At 46.7% G+C, this 22,389-nt stretch overlaps 1 protein-coding gene across 6 annotated transcripts in view; it reads right to left on the bottom strand.

Annotated features, from left to right (window-relative positions):
- LOC143964154 (electrogenic sodium bicarbonate cotransporter 1-like) overlaps nt 1-22,389 on the bottom strand; it is a 1,025,456-nt gene that overhangs the window by 175,949 nt on the left and 827,118 nt on the right. For 5 of the 6 annotated variants that reach the window (XM_077473848.1, XM_077473846.1, XM_077473847.1 and 2 more), the window contains 2 exons: nt 17,844-18,022; nt 15,369-15,441 (listed from right to left, as the gene is read on the bottom strand). The exons of the other annotated variant lie outside the window; for it this stretch is intronic. In XM_077473848.1, coding sequence (XP_077329974.1) covers nt 15,369-15,441; nt 17,844-18,022 — 252 coding nt within the window. The remainder of the gene's footprint in view (nt 1-15,368; nt 15,442-17,843; nt 18,023-22,389) is intronic. 6 annotated transcript variants of the gene reach the window in all.

The raw sequence follows: 22,389 nt of genomic DNA, 5'->3' as shown, positions 1-22,389 counted from the left end.
TGCGGGTTGTGGAGTTTAAGCCAGGGATACCCTAAGATAAAGGGATAGGCGGGAGATGAGATCAAGTAGAAGCTAATTTTCTCCCTATGAAGTTCCCCAATGGTCAGGGTAATGAGTACAGTGCACATGGTCACCAGGCCCATGGACATGAGTTATCAACAGCTAAGACTGAGAAGGGTCTGTGCACCTTAGTCACTGGAATCTGTAGACGGTGTGCTAGGTCCCTATCGATAAAATTGCTAGCAGCACCCGAATCTATGAAAGCTGAGAGGGAGTGGGAAAACTTGGCAGAACTAAGTTGTGCAGGAACTAATAGTTTATCTCTGAGGGAAACTGACGCAGTATAGTCTATAGAAGCAGATCCCACTCGCACTAGACTCTTGCCGGTTATCAGCTTATTGGAAAAGCTAGCGACAAAGTGGCTGTGGCTGCCACAATATAAGTAGAGTCCCTGAGATCTCCTTCTAGCCCTTTCCCCATGGGATAAACGGGTAGTGCCAATTTGCATGGGCTCATCCTCCTGGACAGGTTAAGAGGCCTCAGGAGATGAAGAAAATGTGGGCAGCGTACTAGGGGGCAAACAAACCAACCTCTCTGTATGCCTTTCCTGTCTATACGGATGACTACTTGCATGACTTTGGTTCAGGGTAGTGTACTAAGGAGCCTTTGATGGAGTCTGATAAGCCTAACCTGAACTGGCTTCTTAGAGCTGGGTCATTTCACCCTGAGTCAGGTGCCCAGTGGCAGAAATTAGAACAGTATTGTTCAGCAGTACGTTTATCCTGACGTAATGACCTAAGACTAGCTTCAGTTGAATGGGCACTGTCAGGATCATCATACAGTAAACCGAAGATCTTGAAAAAAGCTTCAACTGACTGTCAAGAAAGATGTTCCAGCACTCAGAATGGCAGAAAAATACCTGTGAGCAGGGTTCCCATTAAAAGAGTCGTCTGGGGCACGTGCGTTAGTGTGAATGACGGCATGCGTACGCACACGGGCGCGCATCTTGTGACAGCACTTGGCACCAAGAAGCACCGTTTAAAGAAGACTGTCACTTTGCTGCCTTGCTATTTAGTCTACAGTGTTTCCTGAGACTCTTGTTATATTACTTACCTGATTCCTGTTACCCGGCTTGTTCTTGACCATTCCTGCTTGCTGCCGGTCTCCGATCCCAGCTTGTCCTGACATCTCTTCTGCCTCTCCCTTGGTCCCTCTGCTGGCCGCCTGATAATGACCCGGCTTGCTCCACGACTTTGCTTTGGCTACTGCTCCTGTACCTTATCTGCCCGCCTCTGTATGACTCGGCCTGCCTGCACCTGCTTGTGTCCTGAATTACAGAACACCTCCCTGCTGTCAACGGTCTTCAGCTACCAGTCGGGTCTTCCTGAACTACAGAACACCTCCCTGCTGCAAGTTGTCTCCAGCTTCCAGTCTGTTCCTGCTTCCTGCCTGGTCTGCTACTGGTCTCTTCACTACACATCGGAGGTCCGGATCAGCCCCTGCATCAGCTTACCTGTCAGGCACTTGTGCCCCTTTGCACTCCCAAGCTCCTGTGTCTGCTCTATCAGGGGTTCTCGAGCCAGAGGAATACGAGAAGCTGTGCACATTGGGCTCAACCACCAGGTATGTGACAGTGCCGAACAGCCATGTCTGAGCCCACACATGGAGCTATGGACGAACTTTGCCGTCATCTTGCTGGTCTTACCCAGGCTGTAAAAGAGGGTTACAACCGGCTGGAGGAACGTGCTCAGGTTCTGTCTGCCTCTGCACCCTCCTCATCAGGAACTTCTGCTGCACCCTCAGACAGCTGAGCGTTCTTCTGACCCATTTCGTCCAGTTTTGGATGCTTCCACATGTGCCTAGTTTTCCTCACTCTGCCTCCTCAGCTCCAGTAGCCTCTGCCCCTGACACCTCCGAACCAATGCCGCGTACACGCGATCGGAATTCTCGTCGGAAAAAGCTCTGATGGTTTTCTTGACGGAATTTGGCTCAAGCTGTCTTGCCTACACACGGTCACACCAAATTCCAATCATTTATAACGCGGTGATGTACAACACATACGACGGGACTAGAAAAAGGAAGTTCAATAGCTTCTGTCTCGTAGTTGAATCTGAGCATGCGTGATTTTTGGCATGTCGGAATTGCATACACACGATCTGGAAAATTGAGAACAGGCTATCAATTTTTGGCTGGCGGAATTTCGGACAGATAAATTCCGATGGAGCATACACACGGTCGCATTTTCCAATGAAAAGCTCTCATCGTTCTTTTTCTGGCCGGAATACCGATGTGTACGCGGCGTTACTCCTGAAGAGCAACAATGCCGGTGGACCAGTAACCTTTGCCTCTATTGTGGAGAACCTGTACACTATGTGAGGACTTGCCCTGCTAAGCTCTGTAAGTGCTTCACCATCTCTCCTGCTCTTACATCTGCCTTGCTTAATAATGCTTCTCATCTGGCTATCTCCATTCTCCTACAGCTCCCAGGAGGGAATACTCAGGCCACCGCTATCATTGATTCTGGAGCCTGCAGCGGGTTTAAGGACTTATCTTTTGCCACAAGATACCATGTCCTCTTGGACTTTCAGTACCTTTGGCCGATGGCTCAGCTCTCAAATCTGGGCCAGTCACACAAGAAACTGCACTGCTCTGTACACATGGTCAGATATTCTGACCACAAAATCTGTTGGATTTTTTCTGAAACTTGTGTTGCATGGACACGGTCGGACAAAGTTGTTGGAAAATCTGATCGTTCGGAACGAGGGGACGTTCATTGCATACGACGGGACTACGTAGAGGCCAGTAGCCAATAGCTTTTGTCTCGTAATTTATTCTGAGCATGTGTGGCACTTTGTCCATCAGAATTCTCTACAAACTATCGTAAAAAGTCTGATCGGATTTTGTTGTTGGAAGATTTTAGATCCAGGTCTGAATTTCCGACAGAAAAAGTCTGATAGAGCCCACACGATCGGATTTTCTGACAACATAATCCAATCGGACCATTTCCGTCTGAGTTTCCGAATGTGTGTACAGGGCATACCACTACTTACTACCATTGCCGGCAAACACCAAGAACTACTGTGCCTAGATATCATTGAATTTCCACTGTTTGCCACCGTTCTAGGCATGCCCTGGCTGAGTGCTCGCAACCCACAAATTGATTGGATCTCAGGGAAGATCAGCTTCCTCTCTCCTTATTCCCACCAACACTGCCTACTGGAAACTGCTGTTATTCCATCTCCCTTATTATGCATGGAAGCATATGCTGAGACCCATCAAGCTGTCCCCAAAGTTTACCACAGTTTCCTGGATGTCTTCAGCAAAAAGGGTGCAGAGATACTCTTCCTCCTCACAGGCCATATGACTGTCCGGTCGAACTTCACCCGGGAGCAGAGATTCCTTTTGGGAGAAGCTTTCCCTTAACAGAATTGGAGTTAGGGACCCTAAAGACTTATATAGATGACAACCTGAAAAAGGGGTTCATTCGGCCTTCCACCTCACCAGCAGGATCAGGAATTTTCTTTGTGGAAAAAAAAAGACCACTACCTACGGCCCTGCGTAGATTATCAGAAACTCAATAAGATCACGAAAAAGAATCGGTACCCCCTTCAATTGGTACCTGAACTGTTTCAAAGACTGGGAACTGCAGTGATATTCACCAAACTGGACCTTCATGGAGCCTACAATCTAGTCCGTATCCGGATTGGGGATGAATGGAAGACTGCCTTTCGCACCTGGTTCGGGCATTTTGAATATTTAGTTATGCCTTTTGGTCTTTTCAATGCCCCTGCCACATTCCAGCACTTTGTGAATGATATTTTCAGAGACTATCTTGACTTGTTTGTCATCGTATACTTGGATGATATCCTGTTCTTCTCCCCCTCCTTGGTTGAACACCGTGAACATGTCAAGAGCGTTCCAACACGACTTTGACGCCTGTATGCAAAACCTGAGAAGTGCGTGTTTGAACAACAGAACATTCAGTTCCTGGGACTGATCATTTCAGTGGAGGGTATCAAAATGCACCCTCAGACAGTCTCTGCCAGTCCGGACTGGCCAGCCCCTACTGATAAAAAAAGGAACCCAATGCTTTGTGGGCTTTGCAAATTTTTACCAGAAGTTTATAAGAGGCCACAGCAGCAATATATTCAAAATAACAGTAATACAGATACAGATAAAGGTGCATGCAAATAAGATACGGCATGTGGGTGATGTTGAGTAAGTAGCAGCATTTTCTTATTTGGTCATCTGTTGGAAAAAACATCGTAGATGGGTGGTTTTCTTCTCCATAGCTATCTATGGTTTTCCTGTTTGGTTTCTGATGTAGGTTCTTTCATCTACAAGCTTGTCTCTTGTGTCTGATTATGGTTAAGCAGGTTGCTATAGCCCTTTTTCTAGATGAATAAAAGTGAAGTGGGAAAGAGGAAATTGAAATTTGGGCAGTGCACAAAAATGCTAAGAGTAGCAGGGAAGAGATAGTAGAAGGGGGAGGTTGTGCAGGTGGGTAGGGGAGTGGGGGGGAACTCATGAACATGGGTCTATACATCTTTCCAGTATATATATTCACTTCAGTCTATGATATGTTGTTAACTTGGTAGAGGGGATTTATGTAGTTGAATTCTGAGGGGTTTCTCTGAGTGCTTGTACCTCCTCTGAGTATTTGAACATATTCCATAATTGCCATGTTTTGGAGTATGTCTCCTCTCTATCTTGGCTTGTAAGGATAAGGTCTTCCATTTTGTTAATGTCTATTTTTTTAAGCCACAAATCTATAGTCGGTGGGTTTGTTGACTTCCAGTTAAGAGGAGTACAGGCCTTGGCTGTAACTAATAAGTGGCGCACCACTGACTTTTTGTAGACTAAGGATTTTTTTACCATCATTTCCCCCATCACGAGGTTGACTAAGCAAGGCACCTGATTCCACTGGTCTTCCGAAGCTCAGACGGCCTTTGTGACCTTGAAAGATCTGTTTACCTCTGCATCGGTTCTGAAACATCTTGACCCAGCACTACATCTTGGAGGTGGATGCTTCGGAGATAGCAGTCGGGGCAGTACTCTCCCAGAGACAGGGACCCAAGGCTCTTTTGCACCCAGTTGCATTCTTTTCCCGCAAACTATCCGAAGCCGAGCAGAATTATGATGTAGCAGAGCTATTAGCAATCGTGGCCGCACTTGAAGATTGGTGATACCTTTTGGAGGGAGGGGCACATCCAATTCTTGTCTATACAGAACACAAGAACCTTGAGTACTCTGAAGTCCCCTCACCTCCAGACACCATCCTATCCTCAGGAAACTTTCTCTTGCTCTGAGGAGATTTGCTATCCCAGATCAAACACACTTCCATAGGGGTTCCCTCCCCACCTGTCATGAAAAGGTCCACCCGTTGGTGGCGCTGTTTATCTTTTGGACTGTAGTACCGGCGCTCACCAGCGGGTGTACTCCGGCAGTGTGGAGCAGACAGCATCTGCTCCGATCAGCTGTCACGTGAGATTAATCATCAGTCTTATATATACCCGGCAAGCGCTAATATGCTTTGCCTTGGTATCTCTCTCTGCAAGTGCCCTGACCGCTGGAACCTGAACCTGAACCTGAACCTGAACCTGAACCTGAACCTGAACCTGAACCTGAACCTGAACCTGAACCTGAACCTGAACCTGAACCTGAACCTGAACCTGAACCTGAACCTAAACCCTGAACCCTGAACCCTGTACCCTGTATCTACCTGATCTGTCCCTTTCCTATCCTGAGCCCATCCTGGACCTGTTGTCCCTCCTGCTACCTAGATCCCTGCTCTGCAGCCGATCCATCCGTCCTTACCCATTGACTGATCCCCCGGTATATGACCTCGGCCTGGCTTTCATTGACGTCTCCGGTAGTTCCCATTTATTGTATATATATTTCTTGCTGTTGTGGTTGGTTGTGCACTGTATGTTTTCACTTTCTTTTATAATAAACACTTGTTATTTTCATTCACATTCGTTCTGGGTTTCCTCTGTGCAGTCCACACAGTCTGGTCTAACAATTCCCTGACAGTATACCAAGGCCATCCCTGACCAGACGTGGCTGCATTGAGGAACCATCCCGACCTGTGAAGTCGGCCAATATGGATTTCAATGAAATCTTGTATTATTCTCTGCTGGCCGAAGAGGATGGTGAATATTGTCGCCAGCTTCTAAAAGGATGGACTAGTGACCAGCTGATGGAAACCATCCGATCAGCTCATTCCCTGGTGGATCAGGGCTACATGTCATTTGAGGATGTGCAGCCCTTGATCCAGTTATGTGCAAAGCCAGCCCTGTCATGTTATCCCGAAGGAAGTGATGATTTTTCTCCCCCCTTCAATTTGGGCCAAGTTGAATCTCTGGTATGGTTGTTAGAGGATGATCCAGCCTATTTCATGGAATGTTATTCCTCTTGTCCACGGCAGGTGTTGTCTGATTGCATCCATTCAGTGCAATCTCTGGTTAGCCAGGCTGTGTGCGAATCAGTGTTTGTTCAACCTGTACTACAAGCATGGTCAGATCTCCTGCGTTTAGCCAAGCCACAACACTCCAGCCCTGTCATTAACCACCTTCCTTCCCAAGTGTCTATCTCCCCATTGCCTATGGCAACCTCAGCTACAGCCCAGTCTACTCCACTTCCTACCAAATACTATTATCCTGTCACCAAGTGTTGCACCTATCCTGCCTTCAATCCACCCGCCTCTTCTCCTCCACCTGTAACAGTCCCACAGAACCCTCCTCCTGCCACTGTTCCTTGGTCTTCCTTTTGCCCAGATACTTTCTTTTCTTACAGCCCTGCACCTACCTACAAAGCTGCAGTGGCTAAGTCAAAAAAGAAACTAAAGTTCTTTCCGACCCGCACAATCCTGCCAGTAACCCAACCTGCCTCCGCACCAACCAACCCAGTCCCAGCCACCCAGCCTGACGTCCCAGTTTCTGCTACCCAGCCTGATGTCCTGCTGCCTACCTTCCAGTCCAATGTGACAGCCTTCCAGTCTGATGTTGTGCCGCCTGCCTTCCAGTCTGATGTCGTGCCACCTGCCTTCCAGTCTGATGTTGTGCCACCTGCCTTCCAGTCTGATGTTGTGCCACCTGCCTTCCAGTCTGATGTTGTGCCACCTGCCTTCCAGTCTGATGTCGCGCCACCTGCTTTCCAGTCTGATGTCGTGCCACCTGCCTTCCAGTCTGAAGTCGCGCCACCTGCCTTCCAGTCTGATGTCGTGCCACCTGCCTTCCAGTCTGATGTCGTGCCACCTGCCTTCCAGTCTGATGTCGTGCCACCTGCCTTCCAGTCTGATGTCGTGCCACCTGCCTTCCAGTCTGATGTCGTGCCACCTGCCTTCCAGTCTGATGTCGTGCCACCTGCCTTCCAGTCTGATGTCGTGCCACCTGCCTTCCAGTCTGATGTCGTGCCACCTGCCTTCCAGTCTGATGTCGTGCCACCTGCCTTCCAGTCTGATGTCGTGCCACCTGCCTTCCAGTCTGATGACGTGCCACCTGCCTTCCAGTCTGATGTCGCGCCACCTGCCTTCCAGTCTGATGTCGCGCCACCAGCCTTCCAGTCTGATGTCGCGCCACCTGCCTTCCAGTCTGATGTCGCGCCACCTGCCTTCCAGTCTGATGTCGTGCCACCTGCCTTCCAGTCTGATGTCGTGCCACCTGCCTTCCAGTCTGATGTCGTGCCACCTGCCTTCCAGTCTGATGTCGTGCCACCTGCCTTCCAGTCTGATGTCGTGCCACCTGCCTTCCAGCCTGATGTCCCGGCCTTCCAGCCAGACGCCTTCCAGCCTGATGTCCCGGCCTTCCAGCCAGACGCCTTCCAGCCTGATGTCCCGGCCTTCCAGCCAGACGCCTTCCAGCCTGATGTCCCGGCCTTCCAGCCAGACGCCTTCCAGCCTGATGTCCCGGCCTTCCAGCCAGACGCCTTCCAGCCTGATGTCCCGGCCTTCCAGCCAGACGCCTTCCAGCCTGATGTCCCGGCCTTCCAGCCAGACGCCTTCCAGCCTGATGTCCCGGCCTTCCAGCCAGACGCCTTCCAGCCTGATGTCCCGGCCTTCCAGCCAGACGCCTTCCAGCCTGATGTCCCGGCCTTCCAGCCAGACGCCTTCCAGCCTGATGTCCCGGCCTTCCAGCCAGACGCCTTCCAGCCTGATGTCCCGGCCTTCCAGCCAGACACCTTCCAGCCTGATGTCCCGGCCTTCCAGCCTGATGTCCCGGCCTTCCAGCCTGATGTCCCGGCCTTCCAGCCTGATGTCCCGGCCCTCCAGCCAGACGCCTTGCAGCCTGATGTCCCGGCCTTCCAGCCAGACGCCTTGCAGCCTGATGTCCCGGCCTTCCAGCCAGACGCCTTGCAGTCTGATGCCCCGGCCTTCCAGTCTGACGTCTTCCAGTCTGATGCCCCGGCCTTCCAGTCTGACGTCTTCCAGTCTGATGCCCCGGCCTTCCAGTCTGACGTCTTCCAGTCTGATGCCCCGGCCTTCCAGTCTGACGTCTTCCAGTCTGATGCCCCGGCCTTCCAGTCTGATGCCTTCCAGTCTGATGCCCCGGCCTTCCAGTCTGATGTCTTCCAGTCTGATGCCCCGGCCTTCCAGTCTGATGTCTTCCAGTCTGATGTCTTCCAGTCTGATGCCTTCCAGTCTGATGCCCCGGCCTTCCAGTCTGATGCCTTCCAGTCTGATGCCCCGGCCTTCCAGTCTGATGCCTTCCAGTCTGATGCCCCGGCCTTCCAGTCTGATGCCTTCCAGTCTGATGCCCCGGCCTTCCAGTCTGATGCCTTCCAGTCTGATGCCCCGGCCTTCCAGTCTGATGCCTTCCAGTCTGATGCCCCGGCCTTCCAGTCCGATGCCTTCCAGTCTGATGCCCCGGCCTTCCAGTCCGATGCCTTCCAGTCTGATGCCCTGGCCTTCCAGTCTGATGCCCCGGCCTTCCAGTCTGATGACCCGGCCTTCCAGTCTGATGCCTTCCAGTCTGATGCCCCGGCCTTTCAGTCTGATGCCTTCCAGTCTGATGACCCGGCCTTCCAGTCTGATGCCTTCCAGTCTGATGACCCGGCCTTCCAGTCTGATGCCTTCCAGTCTGATGCCCCGGCCTTCCAGTCTGATGCCTTCCAGTCTGATGCCCCGGCCTTCCAGTCTGATGCCTTCCAGTCTGATGCCCCGGCCTTCCAGTCTGATGTCTTCCAGTCTGATGCCCCGGCCTACCAGTCCGTTGCCTTCCAGTCTGATGTGCCTACTGTCCAGCCTGATGTGCCTGCCTTCCAGCCTGACATCCCAGTGCCCGCCTTCCAGCCTGACGTGCCGCTGCCCGCCTTCCAGCCTGATGTGTCGCTGCCTGCCTTCCAGCCCGATGTGCCAGCTTGCCAGTCTGATGTGCCGGCTTGCCAAATTGATGCCCCAGCTTTCCGGCCTGACGTTCCAGCTTTCCGGCCTGACGTTCCAGCTTTCCGGCCTGACGTTCCAGCTTTCCGGCCTGACGTTCCAGCTTTCCGGCCTGACGTTCCAGCTTTCTGGTCTGACGTTCCAGCTTTCCAGCCTGGTGCCCCTGCTTGTCAGCCTGGTGCCCCTGCTTGTCAATCTGTTGTCCTTGCTTGCCAGCCTGATGTTCCAGCTTGCCAGCTTGATGTCTCTGCTTGCCAGCCTGATGTCTCTGCTTGCCAGCCTGATGTCTCTGCTTGCCAGCCTGATGTCTCTGCCTCCCAGTCTGATGTGCCGTATCTCCAGCCTGATGTGCCAGCTTCCCAGCCTGATGCTTGGATACTGGTGTTCCAGTCTGAAGTGCCCATGTCTCAGCCTGAAGTTTCGGTGTCCGCTACTCAGTCTGCGGAGTCGGTGCCCGCTGTCTGCCCTGACGTGCCCGCTGTCTGCCCTGACGTGCCCACTGTCTGCCCTGACGTGCCCGCTGTCTGCCCTGACGTGCCCGGTACCCAGCTTGACGTGCCCTCATCCATGGTGTGGTTTGAGGCCATTAACCTGGGACAATTACACCTAGTTGGAGCGTCCGGAGGCCGCTCCTTTGAGGGGGGGTACTGTCATGAAAAGGTCCACCCGTTGGTGGCGCTGTTTATCTTTTGGACTGTAGTACCGGCGCTCACCAGCGGGTGTACTCCGGCAGTGTGGAGCAGACAGCATCTGCTCCGATCAGCTGTCACGTGAGATTAATCATCAGTCTTATATATACCCGGCAAGCGCTAATATGCTTTGCCTTGGTATCTCTCTCTGCAAGTGCCCTGACCGCTGGAACCTGAACCTGAACCTGAACCTGAACCTGAACCTGAACCTGAACCTGAACCTGAACCTGAACCTGAACCTGAACCTAAACCCTGAACCCTGAACCCTGAACCCTGTACCCTGTATCTACCTGATCTGTCCCTTTCCTATCCTGAGCCCATCCTGGACCTGTTGTCCCTCCTGCTACCTAGATCCCTGCTCTGCAGCCGATCCATCCGTCCTTACCCATTGACTGATCCCCCGGTATATGACCTCGGCCTGGCTTTCATTGACGTCTCCGGTAGTTCCCATTTATTGTATATATATTTCTTGCTGTTGTGGTTGGTTGTGCACTGTATGTTTTCACTTTCTTTTATAATAAACACTTGTTATTTTCATTCACATTCGTTCTGGGTTTCCTCTGTGCAGTCCACACAGTCTGGTCTAACAATTCCCTGACACCACCTGATGTCACTCTACAGACAAGAGATGATTTATTGCGGTAAAGAGAAAAAAAATTTGTACCTCAAGAGGTACAAGTTGCTGTTTTTAGGTCCTGCCATGACCATGAGTTGGCCAGTCCCTTTGGGATACACAATACTTCTGAGCTACTCCTGCGCATGTTTTGGTGGCCACAGTTATTGAATGACTGCAGGAATTATGTGGAATCTTGTACCATCTGTATCCAGAACAAGGGCAGCAAGTCTAAGACATGGGGTCTGTTGAAGCCACTACCTGTCCCAGATAGACCATGGAGAATGATCTCCATGGATTTTATTGTTGAGCTGCCACCTTCAGAAAAACACACAACCATCTTTGTGGTAGTGGATAGACTTTCCAAAATGGTTCAATTCCTGCCAATGAGGGGTACTCCCTCTGCTGCCGAAACTGCAAAGATCTTCATCAAAGAGATTGTGAGGCTCCACAGTATCTCTGCAAATTTTATTTCGGACCGAGAGGTACAGTTCACTTCTAAGTTCTGGAGGGCACTATGTGGATCCCTGAAAATTGACCTTTCCTTCTCATCTGCCTATCATCCTCAGACTAATGGCCAGACTGAAAGAACAAATCAAATGCTAGAGCAATACATGCATTGTTTTTTCCTGATTTTCCCAGGATGATTGGGCACCCCTCCTCTTACCTCTTGCTGAATTTGCATATAACAACTCTGTTCACTCTGCCACAAAGCAATCTCCATTTAGACCCCAGAGATCAAGTCCTTCTAAAAAATTGGGCCCTAAATTTGTGGGTCCTTTCCCAGTGAAAAGGAAAATCAATAATGTGGCCTACGAATTAATACTACTGGAATCATTTCGGATTCACCCAGTTTTCCATGTAGCCTTACTCAAACCTGTAGCTCCGGACCCCTTCTCCAACTGAAACACCGGTCCTCCTGAACCAGTACTCATCAATGGGGAGGTTGAATTCAAAGTGGAATCCATCCTGGATTGCAGGAGGAGACATAACCAAATCCAGTATCTGGTGAAGTGGAAAGGGTATGGTCCTGAGGAGAACTCTTGGAAGCCGGAGCCCAACATCCAGGCAAAAAGACTGATCCAGGCCTTTAAAAAGTCTCACCCTAGTAAGATGGCTCAATCGGGCATCCGGAGGCTGCCCCTTGGAGGAGGGCAATGTCAAGAAAGATGTTCCAGCAATCAGAATGGCAGAATACCTGTGCGCAGGGTTCCCATTAAAAGAGCCGCCCGACGCATTCGTGGCAGCGTGAATGACAGCACACAGGCGCGCGCACCTTGTGACATCACTTGGCGCCAAGAAGTACTATTTAAAGGAGACTGTCACTTTGTTGCCTTGCTGTTCAGTCTACAGCGTTTCCCGAGACCCTTGACGCTTGTTATATTGCTTACCTGATTCCTGTTACCCGGCTTGTTCTTGACCATTCCTGGTTTCTGCCAGTCTCCGATCTCGGCTTGTCCTGATGTCTCTTCTGCCTCTTTTACGAATTTTCGTTATGAATTTGGATTCGAAATTCGTAAACGAAATTTCATAATTTGTGTGCATAAAAATTTGTATTTCGGATTCGTACAAATGTACGACTTTCCAGAAATTCATACGACTTTTCGTTTCATACGAAACTAATCGCACATGTCTAATACCGACCCAGCTTGCTCCACGACTCTTCTTTGGCTATTGCCCTGTACCTTATCTGCCCGCCTGTGTATGACCCAGCCTGCCTGCACCTGCTTGTGTCCTGAACTACAGAACACCTCCCTGTTTGCTGATCTTGGCTACCAGTCTGATCCTCCTGAGCTGCAGAACACCTCCCTGTTGTCTACGGTCTTCAGCTATCAGTCGGTTCTTCCTGAACTACCGTACACCTCCCTACTGCGTGTTGTCTCCAGCTTCCAGTCTGTTCCTGCTTCCTACTTGGTCTGCTACTAGTCTCTTCACTACACATTGGAGGTCTGGATCAGCACCTGCATCAGCTTGCCTGTCAGGCACTGGTGCCCCTTGGCACTCCCGAGCCCCTGTCTGCTCTATCAGGGGTTCTCGAGCCAGGGGAATATGAGAAGCGGCTCCCTGCACACTGGGCTCGACCACCAGGTGCATGACACTGACCCTCTGGCTGGGTCATCGGTGAGAAGACTAAACGCCCAAGACTAGGGATCCCCCTGCAACCATGTAATAATCAGGCTGATCCGCTGTGCTTCAGAACCAGAGGAGTGTGGCTTAAGCTTAAAGTATAGCATATAACTATTTTTAAAGTTGGAAAACACATGGGGGTCACCAGAAAAAAGATTAAGAAGGTTAACTTTGTGCTCTGGCTCCTGTGTTACTGCTGGAGGTGCGTTTATACGCACAGAAAGTTCCTGGATTTGGTGTGTCAGTTTGCAAATTTCCTAAGCAAATGAGCAAGCCTGTGTAGAATACATCTTGACAGAAATTATTTTTCTTGTTATAATGTCACGTCTACCCCAACGCAGGTGGTCAGACACTATAGCTGGCTACTGTGTGCTTCACCTATAGCTTTCCCTTAAGGCAAGCAGGCCTACCGGTAATCGGTTACCAGGAGCCTGGCCATCATGCCAGGGCAGATGTAAACTCAGCAAACAGACTACTTGCAGTTAGCAGACAGATAGTGTGGTTCTATGACAGTCCAGGTAAAAGGCAGGGTGAGTTCAGGGAAAAGTCCAAATTCCGATCCAGGTCATACACAGGGAAATCCAAACTAGCAAAACAGGGCAGACAAATGGGTGCTCGATCAGTAACAAAGCAGGTATCACTGTCTCTATCACAAGCAAGGAGCAGAGCGTTTGGCTTGCTTATAACAGATGACTGACCACATCAATTACCGCAAACGGGGAGAATGCAATGGCCAAAACCAGGATGCTGGAATAAGGAGCAGGAGCACTTAAGTGATCCTGACACCCAATGACCTATTTTTTCCACAACTGTTTGACAGGGATGAGAAATTTCAATATTTTACAGCGAAAGCAAGAATTTGCCTTCATCAAGAGTGCCTCTAGAAGGTTACAGGGTGAAGGCACCAACAACACCCAAAGACCACTTTATCCCCACCTGTTTGACAGGGGCTTCATATTTAATTTTTTTTTACAGGTAGGCCAATTCTTGCTTTCATCAAGAGTACCTCTATAGGGTTACGGTATGAAAGCACCACCAAAGCCCAATCTTTCCACACCTGTTACTTCTATCCAAAGTCTGCAAAAGAGACACCAGACTTTATCTAAACCAAATTGTTAATCTTGGCCTGAGTGTGCTATAATTTGGCTATTTCACATATGGCTTGCTCACTGTGGCGCAAACCTTTGTTATTTCGATCCAAAGTCTGCTAAGGAGACACCAGAATTTATCCAAAAAATCTCTAATCTTGTTCCAAGTTCGCTAAAATGTGACCTCATCATACAGACTGGCTCCCCAAGTCATTGTTTACTAAATAAAGAAAATCAATTTAAATGTAATTTTGTTTTCTTTTTAAATATCAGTTTTGCTGCAGCAGGTTCTATAAACGGTACAGATGCACCACTTTACAGGCAGACTAAAGGGAACAACAGGCACTATATTTAAAGGAATGTTTTTTTTTGTTTCACATTAAGCATCATTAAAATCACTGCTCCTTTAAAGATTATCTTTTTTGAAAGTTTTTTTTTGCATTGGTACATGTCCCCACTGGCAGTACCCAGGCCCCCATACCCTTTTTATGGTCAATAACTTGCATATAAGCCTTTAAAATGGGGACTTTTGATTCTTCCTGCTCAGGTCCCATACAGTTCAATAGTGTCCAAACTGTTGTGGCGCGAAACAAAAGGTGCTCGGCCCATCTCTACCCCATCTCTAACCCTGTTGTTAAAGTGGTCTTTGTATAGACTAGAGTGGAACCACCCTCCTGCGGTAGTTTCATAAAATCTTGAAATCTAAACAAAGTGTTTTGGATTATAGCACTTTACTGTTCACTTGCTGGATCCCTAAGAAAAGATCCCTGTGTAAATTTCAGGTCAATCTGGGTAAAGCTTTTAAAGGGTGAAGAACCCTTTCCTGTCCCATGTGACAGAGCTTGGCCTGGGAAATGGATTCTCAGCTACAATAGTGTTTTATTTGTGGGAGTGAAGAGAGGTGCCACATATCTGGAAGGTTTGGGTATTTCATAATGCTCTGTGGAGCAACAAACAAGGCATAAGCTATGTATCCGCACTGGATGTTCTCAGCTGTCATGCAAACATGTTACTTTTTCCTGAATGAGCTAAGTACAAGTTTGTTTTTATTGAAAAATAAATCTAATAGGTTTATAGAAATGTTTTATTCTTAATCCAGCTGGATGAAGTGCCCATTTGTATTGTTAAATTGGAATGCATAATCCTATCTGCCTGCACTTCTCCTTTACAGTTATACTATACTATGCTAGTGGCTTTCACTTTTAAATTTTTATTTGTTTTTATTTGTTTACAATCACACACAGTTGTGTGTAAACGCCTCTCATTTTACACAAAATATGTCCCTTTGGGTGATAACATAAATGTTATCACCCATTAGGGCCATGATTCACAGAGGCACGTTGATTTGATTGTGTGGTTTCACATATATTTTAAAATGGTATTCAACAAAGTATCTGTTTCTTCTCAATCTGTAATTTTGAAGAAACGTGCAAGTTATTTTTTGACCAAGTATCATTACTGTACAAAAATACCTTAAGAACTGGTGAAAGAAAAACCGAAGCTCCAGTTAGGATGAACACTGCTAATCCAGTTACTCTTTGCTCCCTGCAAACACATGCACAAGAAGGATAAAATACAAGACCATTGCAATATTTACTGTATATTTTATTCAGTGACCTCCATTTAGATACACCTGTGTTTAACTCCTTACTACATATGTGTTGAGGTTTTTGATGGTTATATATATATATATATATATATATATATATATATATATATATATATATATATATATATATATATATATTTTATATATTTATATATTATATGCTAGTAATACATTGATCAACCATACCATTATGACCACCCACCATAACGCATCAGGGCATGGACTACACTAGTTCTGTGAATTTTGAAGTGCGGCCTCCATGGATCAGACTTAGTTTTTGGATTGAGATCTGGAGAGTTTGAAGGCCAAGTCAACACCTCAAACTCGTTGCTGTGTTCCACAAACCATTTTTGAACTTATCAGACCAGGCCACCTTCCTCCATTGCTCTGTGGTCCAGTTCCACATGCCTATCATAGGCACTTTTGGCTGTGGACAAGCATGGGCACCCTGAATGATCTGTTATTACACAACCCTGTATGCATTAAATTGCAATGCACTGTGTGTTCTGACACTTTTCTATGGGAACCTGCATTACATTTTTTCAGCAATTTGAGCTACAGTAGCTTTTCTATTGGATCGGACTACACAAGCCAGTCTTCGCTTCCCACATGCATCAGTGAGCTATGGCCAACCATGATCCTCTTGCTTCCACGTTTGGTAGGTCCTGACCAATGGAGACCTGAAGCATCCCACAAGAATTATGGAAATAACCTTACCTAGTTGTTTAGCCATTAGAATATGGTTCCCATTTTTTCTGCTATCAACACATTAACTTCAGAGACAGCTGTTGTGGAAAATTTTATGAAGATGTATTGGATGTATTTTAATATGTATTGTCATAAGAGTCCCCCCAGTTTTCATTCTCCCCCAGCCCACTCTAAAGAGCTGATGGGGCAGACTGACACTGGTTGAGACCTGTTAGGTAGTGGTAAACTTCCTGTTTGGAGAGAGGTGTTTGCAGAGTGGGGTTATGTCCGCCAGTGAAAGGGCCCCTGTGCATTGCACAGACGATCGTCTGAGGGGATACGTTTGCTCTGCAAAGATCGGTTATGGGCGCATGTACGCTCATTGTCTCTGCTGTGTCTGATCAGCACATGTCGGGATTCGCAGTGTGCATCTGCAGATAACCTTCCACCCACAAGGAAGTGTAGCATAATCCAGGTATACATTGTTCTCTGGAACAATGTATATTAAGGATTTCTATCAATGGAATTGTAGTCATCATTCATTGGTTATTGTATAAATTAATTGATTCTGGTCATGTCCTTATATGGTCATTAACATCCTGTGTTGTTCATTTTCCTGTGAGGTCACAAACTGTGCAGGAGGGGTTTAGCTGTTGGAGGCAAACCCTCCAGAGTGTGGCTTCCTGTTTATGTGTAAATAAAAGAACCAGGCTGACTACCCTCAGGGGAAGTGAGGCTGATGGAACTGAGAACGTAAGAAGCATGGACATGTCTGATTACTTGGATGAGTGGGTTGAACAGGGCCGTTTTTAAGGCAGGGCAAAAGGGTCAGCTGCCCTGGGCCCTGTCATTGTTGTGGGGCCCAAAGCAGCTGCCTCATACTTGCCAACAATTCTGGTTTAAATTCCCTCACCCCTTGAGGGAATGTGCTGTGCTGTGTCCCAATATCTCAGTGTGAAGTGTTGCTCCTAAAGCTGCCCAGCTCTGCCCTATTGTTGTGTACAGATGACTCACCTGCAGACCCTGTGTTTACATGTAAATAGAGGTGGCCGGCGGCATTGATATGTATATCATGCCCCCCTGAGGTCATATCCACAGTAATCTCTAGCAACCAATCAACAAGCAGAAATCATGTGCTGTAACCTCTAGCAACTATCCAACGAGCTGTAATGTGTTCTGTAACCTCTAGCAACCAGTCAATGAGCAGTAATGATACACTGCAACCTCTGGCAACCATTCGTAATAGCTGCCTGATCTGATTCAGTAATCTGATTTCGCGTCTAGCTGCTATTTATTGTATGTCTCAGAGCAGGTAGAGAGCAAAACTGCATGGGGAGAGGGCCCCCAAGAAAAGTTTTGCCCAGGGTCCAATCATTATTAAAGACAGCCCTGGGGTTGAAAGGTAAAGTATTATATAGTTTAGATGAAATGTTATTATGAGAAACAGGAGATTTGGCTGTGTGCATAGCATACATCCAAGTCTCCATGACAACAGCATGTTCACTTGCTGCTTAATATATCCCATCCACTTTCAGGTGCCATTGTCACAAGATAATCAATATAATTTACTTTAACTGTCAGTGGCCATAATGTTGTGACTGATTGGTGTATATAATTAACATTTCTTTAGATCGCAAATATAAACATTTACCTAATGCCCAAAAACTTTGGTTGTTCTCCTGGAGCAGAAACTGTTGTTTCCATTTTTAGGCTGTTCATGTGTGCAAGAGATATTACAGTGGCTGAGACATACCACGGAAGACCCATAAATGACATCACTATAATCAGCAAAGCTATGCAGAAGAAATCCAGATGTAAGCCTGCACCTTTCTGTAAAAAAAAAAAAAAGTATTAAGATGTTAAAGAAATTAAATAATTTGTTTTAAGTAATTCTTTATACAACAATAATGTAGCGCTAGAATCACACATTTCGGTCCCAAATGTGAGAAGGTGCGGCGGACAGTCTCTTCAGTTTTCTGCATTCTTTTTCTTAATATATTGGATTCCCATTGAGCCATTTCATTGTGAGTCACCAGTTCGGATGTATGCTGCTCCATCTTGTGGCTGTCTTCAGTTTTACCGCCTGTGAGTTACCAGTTCGGATGTATGCTGCTCCACCTTGTGGCAATCTTCAGTTTTACCGCCTGGTCTCGTTTTGGTTCGATTTCCTCTATCACGAGAGGTTGAGCGCTGCAAGCCTGTATGATACACTGCTAACAAGGTAGGTGAGTCCAACGTTTCCGGTAAGAGTATTCAATCTCTTTATTCAGATATCATCTGTCAAGCCTCTTTGGGATATTATTTGTCAAGCTTTTCTGAGTGTCAGCTTCGGATTTGTGTAGAGACATTCATAGACACCAGCTGATTATTTGACCTCTATTGGACATTTGATATTTGGGTTTATTATGTCATTTATTTATTTATATGCACCTAGGTTTTTTGGGTGAATTTTTTAGGAGTAGTTGCATATTATATGCAATTACCCTTCATACTAAAAAAAATTTGGGGTGTTTTCTTACACGGTACACACCTTCCCTTTATTGTGCACAGATTCTAGTGCTACATTATTTTTGTATACGGTTTTGGACTTTGTTTGAATATTAGCAGCTTGTTTCTTCACTATTTGAGGTATAGCACAGTTTTTTCCCCTTTTTCCACATGTAGCCTCCCTGGCGGTATTCCCGAGTCTGGCTCGGGGTAAGATTTAATTACCATAAGCGGTATTCCCGAGCCAGACTCGGGATTGCATCATTGGATCCATGGAGGGGGTTACTTACCTTGTCCCCTGGATCCAGCGATGTCTCCCCACTTTGATCAGCGAGCCGCCGTGTCTCACTCGGTCTGTGACAGTGCCGAGGTCCGTTCCCTGCGAGCGTTGCGACGCACAGGGATGGAGTTCGGTGCCAAATTCAAAAAGTAAAAAACACAGTATAGATACAGTATACTGTAATCTTACAGATTAAATTACTGTATCAAATAATTACACATCCCCTTTGTCCCTAGTGGTTTGTCCAGTGCCCTGCATGCAGTTTTATATTATAAATACTGTCTTTATGCCAGGAAACTGGAGATTGTCGATAGCTACCAAAAAATGTCCGTTTACATCAAAAGTGGTTATAGACCAGCTAGAAAACAGTGATAATAAATTGGAATCAAGTTATTTTAATATATAATTTATGATTTCATATTTCAAATGTTATCATACCTGGGAAGTCTATTAGACTCTTGTTTGGATGGATTTAAGTGAATTATTTCTAAGAATTACAGGCCTACAATATAAAATGCCAAATTTGCATGCAAAATAATTGTACCGCTTTCAGCACCTAAAATCCGACATAATCATACCGCCAGGGAGGTTAATTCTTTACCCACAAAATACAGTTTTTCTGTGCAGCTGGTTCTATTTATACTAAAATGCGTGGTATCCCTATACCACACCTCTTAGTACACAGTGAACCTGTTTTTATACAGAATAGCGTGGTATGCATTTTATTTAATACAAATTATATCTATGCTACAAAATGTCTGGAACTGGTACTGTATGCCTTTCAAAGGACAGCTGGGCCACAGTCAACTTCAAATACTGAGGACATCTTGTGGCATAAAGGAATTGCAGCAAGGGGACAGGAACAGAGAATCAACAATAATAAGCAGCCAATACTGAAATAGCCTTAGCTGCTTATTCTGGAGGCCATTTAATAAAAATAGCCCAGAATTAAGCTATACGTTTAAAATGAGCAAATCACAGTTACACACTACTAATCACCGCACAGTCCAGAGAAAATACTCATAAATTTCCAAAAGTTGCTCCCTTGCTGGCTGGATGAACAAGGCATCTTTACTAATAAAAATGCTGCAGAGAGATACATTGATACATTGATACATTGATCATCTAGCCAGGGAGCATCAGATGGACACCTGTGTCTATTTCTCTTACATCCGGCAGATTTGCCAGATGTAATCACTAGTTTGCCATGACCCTGAAGCTGAACACATTATGGGGTTGATTTACTAAAGACAGATAAATTGTGCACTTTGCAAAGTGCAGTTGCACTCTGCAAGAGCAGTTGCTCCAGAGCTTAGTGAATGAGCAGACACTCTGCTGAGTTCCATCATTCAGTAATGTGCAAGCAAAAATGCTGTTTTTTTAATTTTCCTTGCGAATTGGGTATTCTTTGCAACGTGAAGCTTTACCTCATTTACTAAGCTCTGGAGCAACTAGACTTTGCAAAGTGCACAGTCAACCCCCATATGACCATCTGATATTGCGCCGTAGATCACCCTGTCACCATCCTCCTGTCCAACATCCATTAAAAAACAAAAAGAGCCGGATAGAAATGTTTAAGCTGAGTAGTGGCTGCATCCAGTCAGATATTTCACATGTATTCTGACAGCCGCTGGTGCAGGTGTAAGCCCTTGTACACACGGTCTGACATTCCGACAACCAAATCCATCGGATTTTGTCCGATGGATTTTGTCCGAAACTGGTGTTGCATACACACGGTCGGACAAAGTTGTCGGAAAATCCGATCGTTCGTAACGTGATGATGTAATTTAGTTAGTAGCCAATAGCTTTGGTCTAGGAATTTGATCTGAGCATGCGTGGCACTTTGTCCGATCGGAATTATCTACAAACGATCGGACAAAGTCCGATCGGATCATGTTTTCGGAAAATTTTATAGCCCAGCTCTAAAACTTTGTCGGTCGGATATTCCGAGGGAAACAGTCCAATGGAGCCCACACACGGTCGGATTATCCGATAACACAGTCTGATCGGACATTTTCTGTCGTAATGTCCGACCGTGTGTACAAGGGCTTAGAATACAATAGCCATACATAGCATGATTAAAGGAATCCGATTGTTTTTTTTTTTCTTTCGTTCAGCTCAAAGGCTGGATCCAAAAACATATCTGTGTATGGTCAGCTGCACTGTCATTTAACACTCATTCATAGATCCCAGCTGTCCCTGATTTTGAGGGACTGTCCCTGATTTGGAACAAAGTCTCTCTGTCTCTCTTTCCTCCTTTTCCTCCCAAAGTCTCTCTGTACCTCATTTTGGTCTGATCTATATAGTTGTATATAAAGTGCACTATTTATCTTTCAAAAAGTGTTTCCCAATGCTAAACCTTTCATCCAAGTTCTAAATTGTTGCAGTTGTAAAGGTCAAAAAACAGTATAAAGGAATAAGTGTTTGTGGGTTTAACCGCTTCAGCCCCGAAAGATTTTATCCCCTTCCTGACCAGAGCACTTTTTGCGATTCGGCACCGCTTTAATTTAACTAACAATTGTGCAGTCGTGCGACGTTGCTCCCAAACAAAATTGACGTCCTTTTTAGAGCTTTCTTTTGGATCAGCCCTGTGTTTTTTGCAAAATTTTTGAAAAAAACACACATTATTTTTTACATTTTGCTATAATAAATATCCCCCAAAAATATATAAAAAAAATTTTTTTTTCCTCAGTTTAGGCCGATACGTATTCTTCTACATATTTTTGGCAAAAAAAAAAAAAAAAAAAAAGCGTGTATTGATTGGTTTGCGCAAAAGTTATAGCGTTTTTTGGTGGACACATGAGACATTTTTGACACATTTTTGGGACCATTGTCATTTATACAGCAATCAGTGCTATACAAATGCACTGATTCCTGTGTAAATGACACTGGCAGTGAAGGGGTTAACCACTAGGGGGCAAGGTAAGGGTTAAGTGTGTCCTGGGGCGTGTTTATAACTGTGGGGGTGTGGCTACATGTGACACATCACTGATCTCTGCTCCCAATCACAGGGAGCAGAGATCAGTGACACTGTCACTAGGCAGAACGGGGAGACGCTTGTTAGCACATTAGCATCTCCCCACTCTTCCTCCCTGTGAGACTATCGCGGGTATCCCTGTGGCGAACCAGTCTGCGGGACCCGCAACCCGACTCACGTAGGTCCCGGCCAGTGCGCGCGCGTCTCAGGCGGCGCGCGCACACAATGGCATGGCAGCAAATTTAAAGGGACGTACAGGTACGCCCATTTGTCCAGCCGTGCCATTCTGCCCACGTACATTGGCGTGTGCCGGTCAGGAACCAGTTAAGGATAAGTTGGGGGGCGTGTCCCGCTATGAAGGAGTGAGGATGTGCAGAGCCTAAGCTCAGTGTATACCGCATCGTAATAACTGGCACCTGGGGGAACTATCGATCCCAGCTTGCTCCCAGCATG

The sequence above is a fragment of the Lithobates pipiens genome, unplaced genomic scaffold (assembly GCF_037356315.1).
Source record: "Lithobates pipiens isolate NorthernLeopardFrog02 unplaced genomic scaffold, aLitPip1_a1.2 Scaffold_8, whole genome shotgun sequence".
Taxonomy (NCBI): Eukaryota; Metazoa; Chordata; class Amphibia; order Anura; family Ranidae; genus Lithobates; species Lithobates pipiens.
The sequence above is the reverse complement of the archived record's forward strand: the minus strand, read 5'-3'. Positions and strand labels throughout refer to the sequence as shown.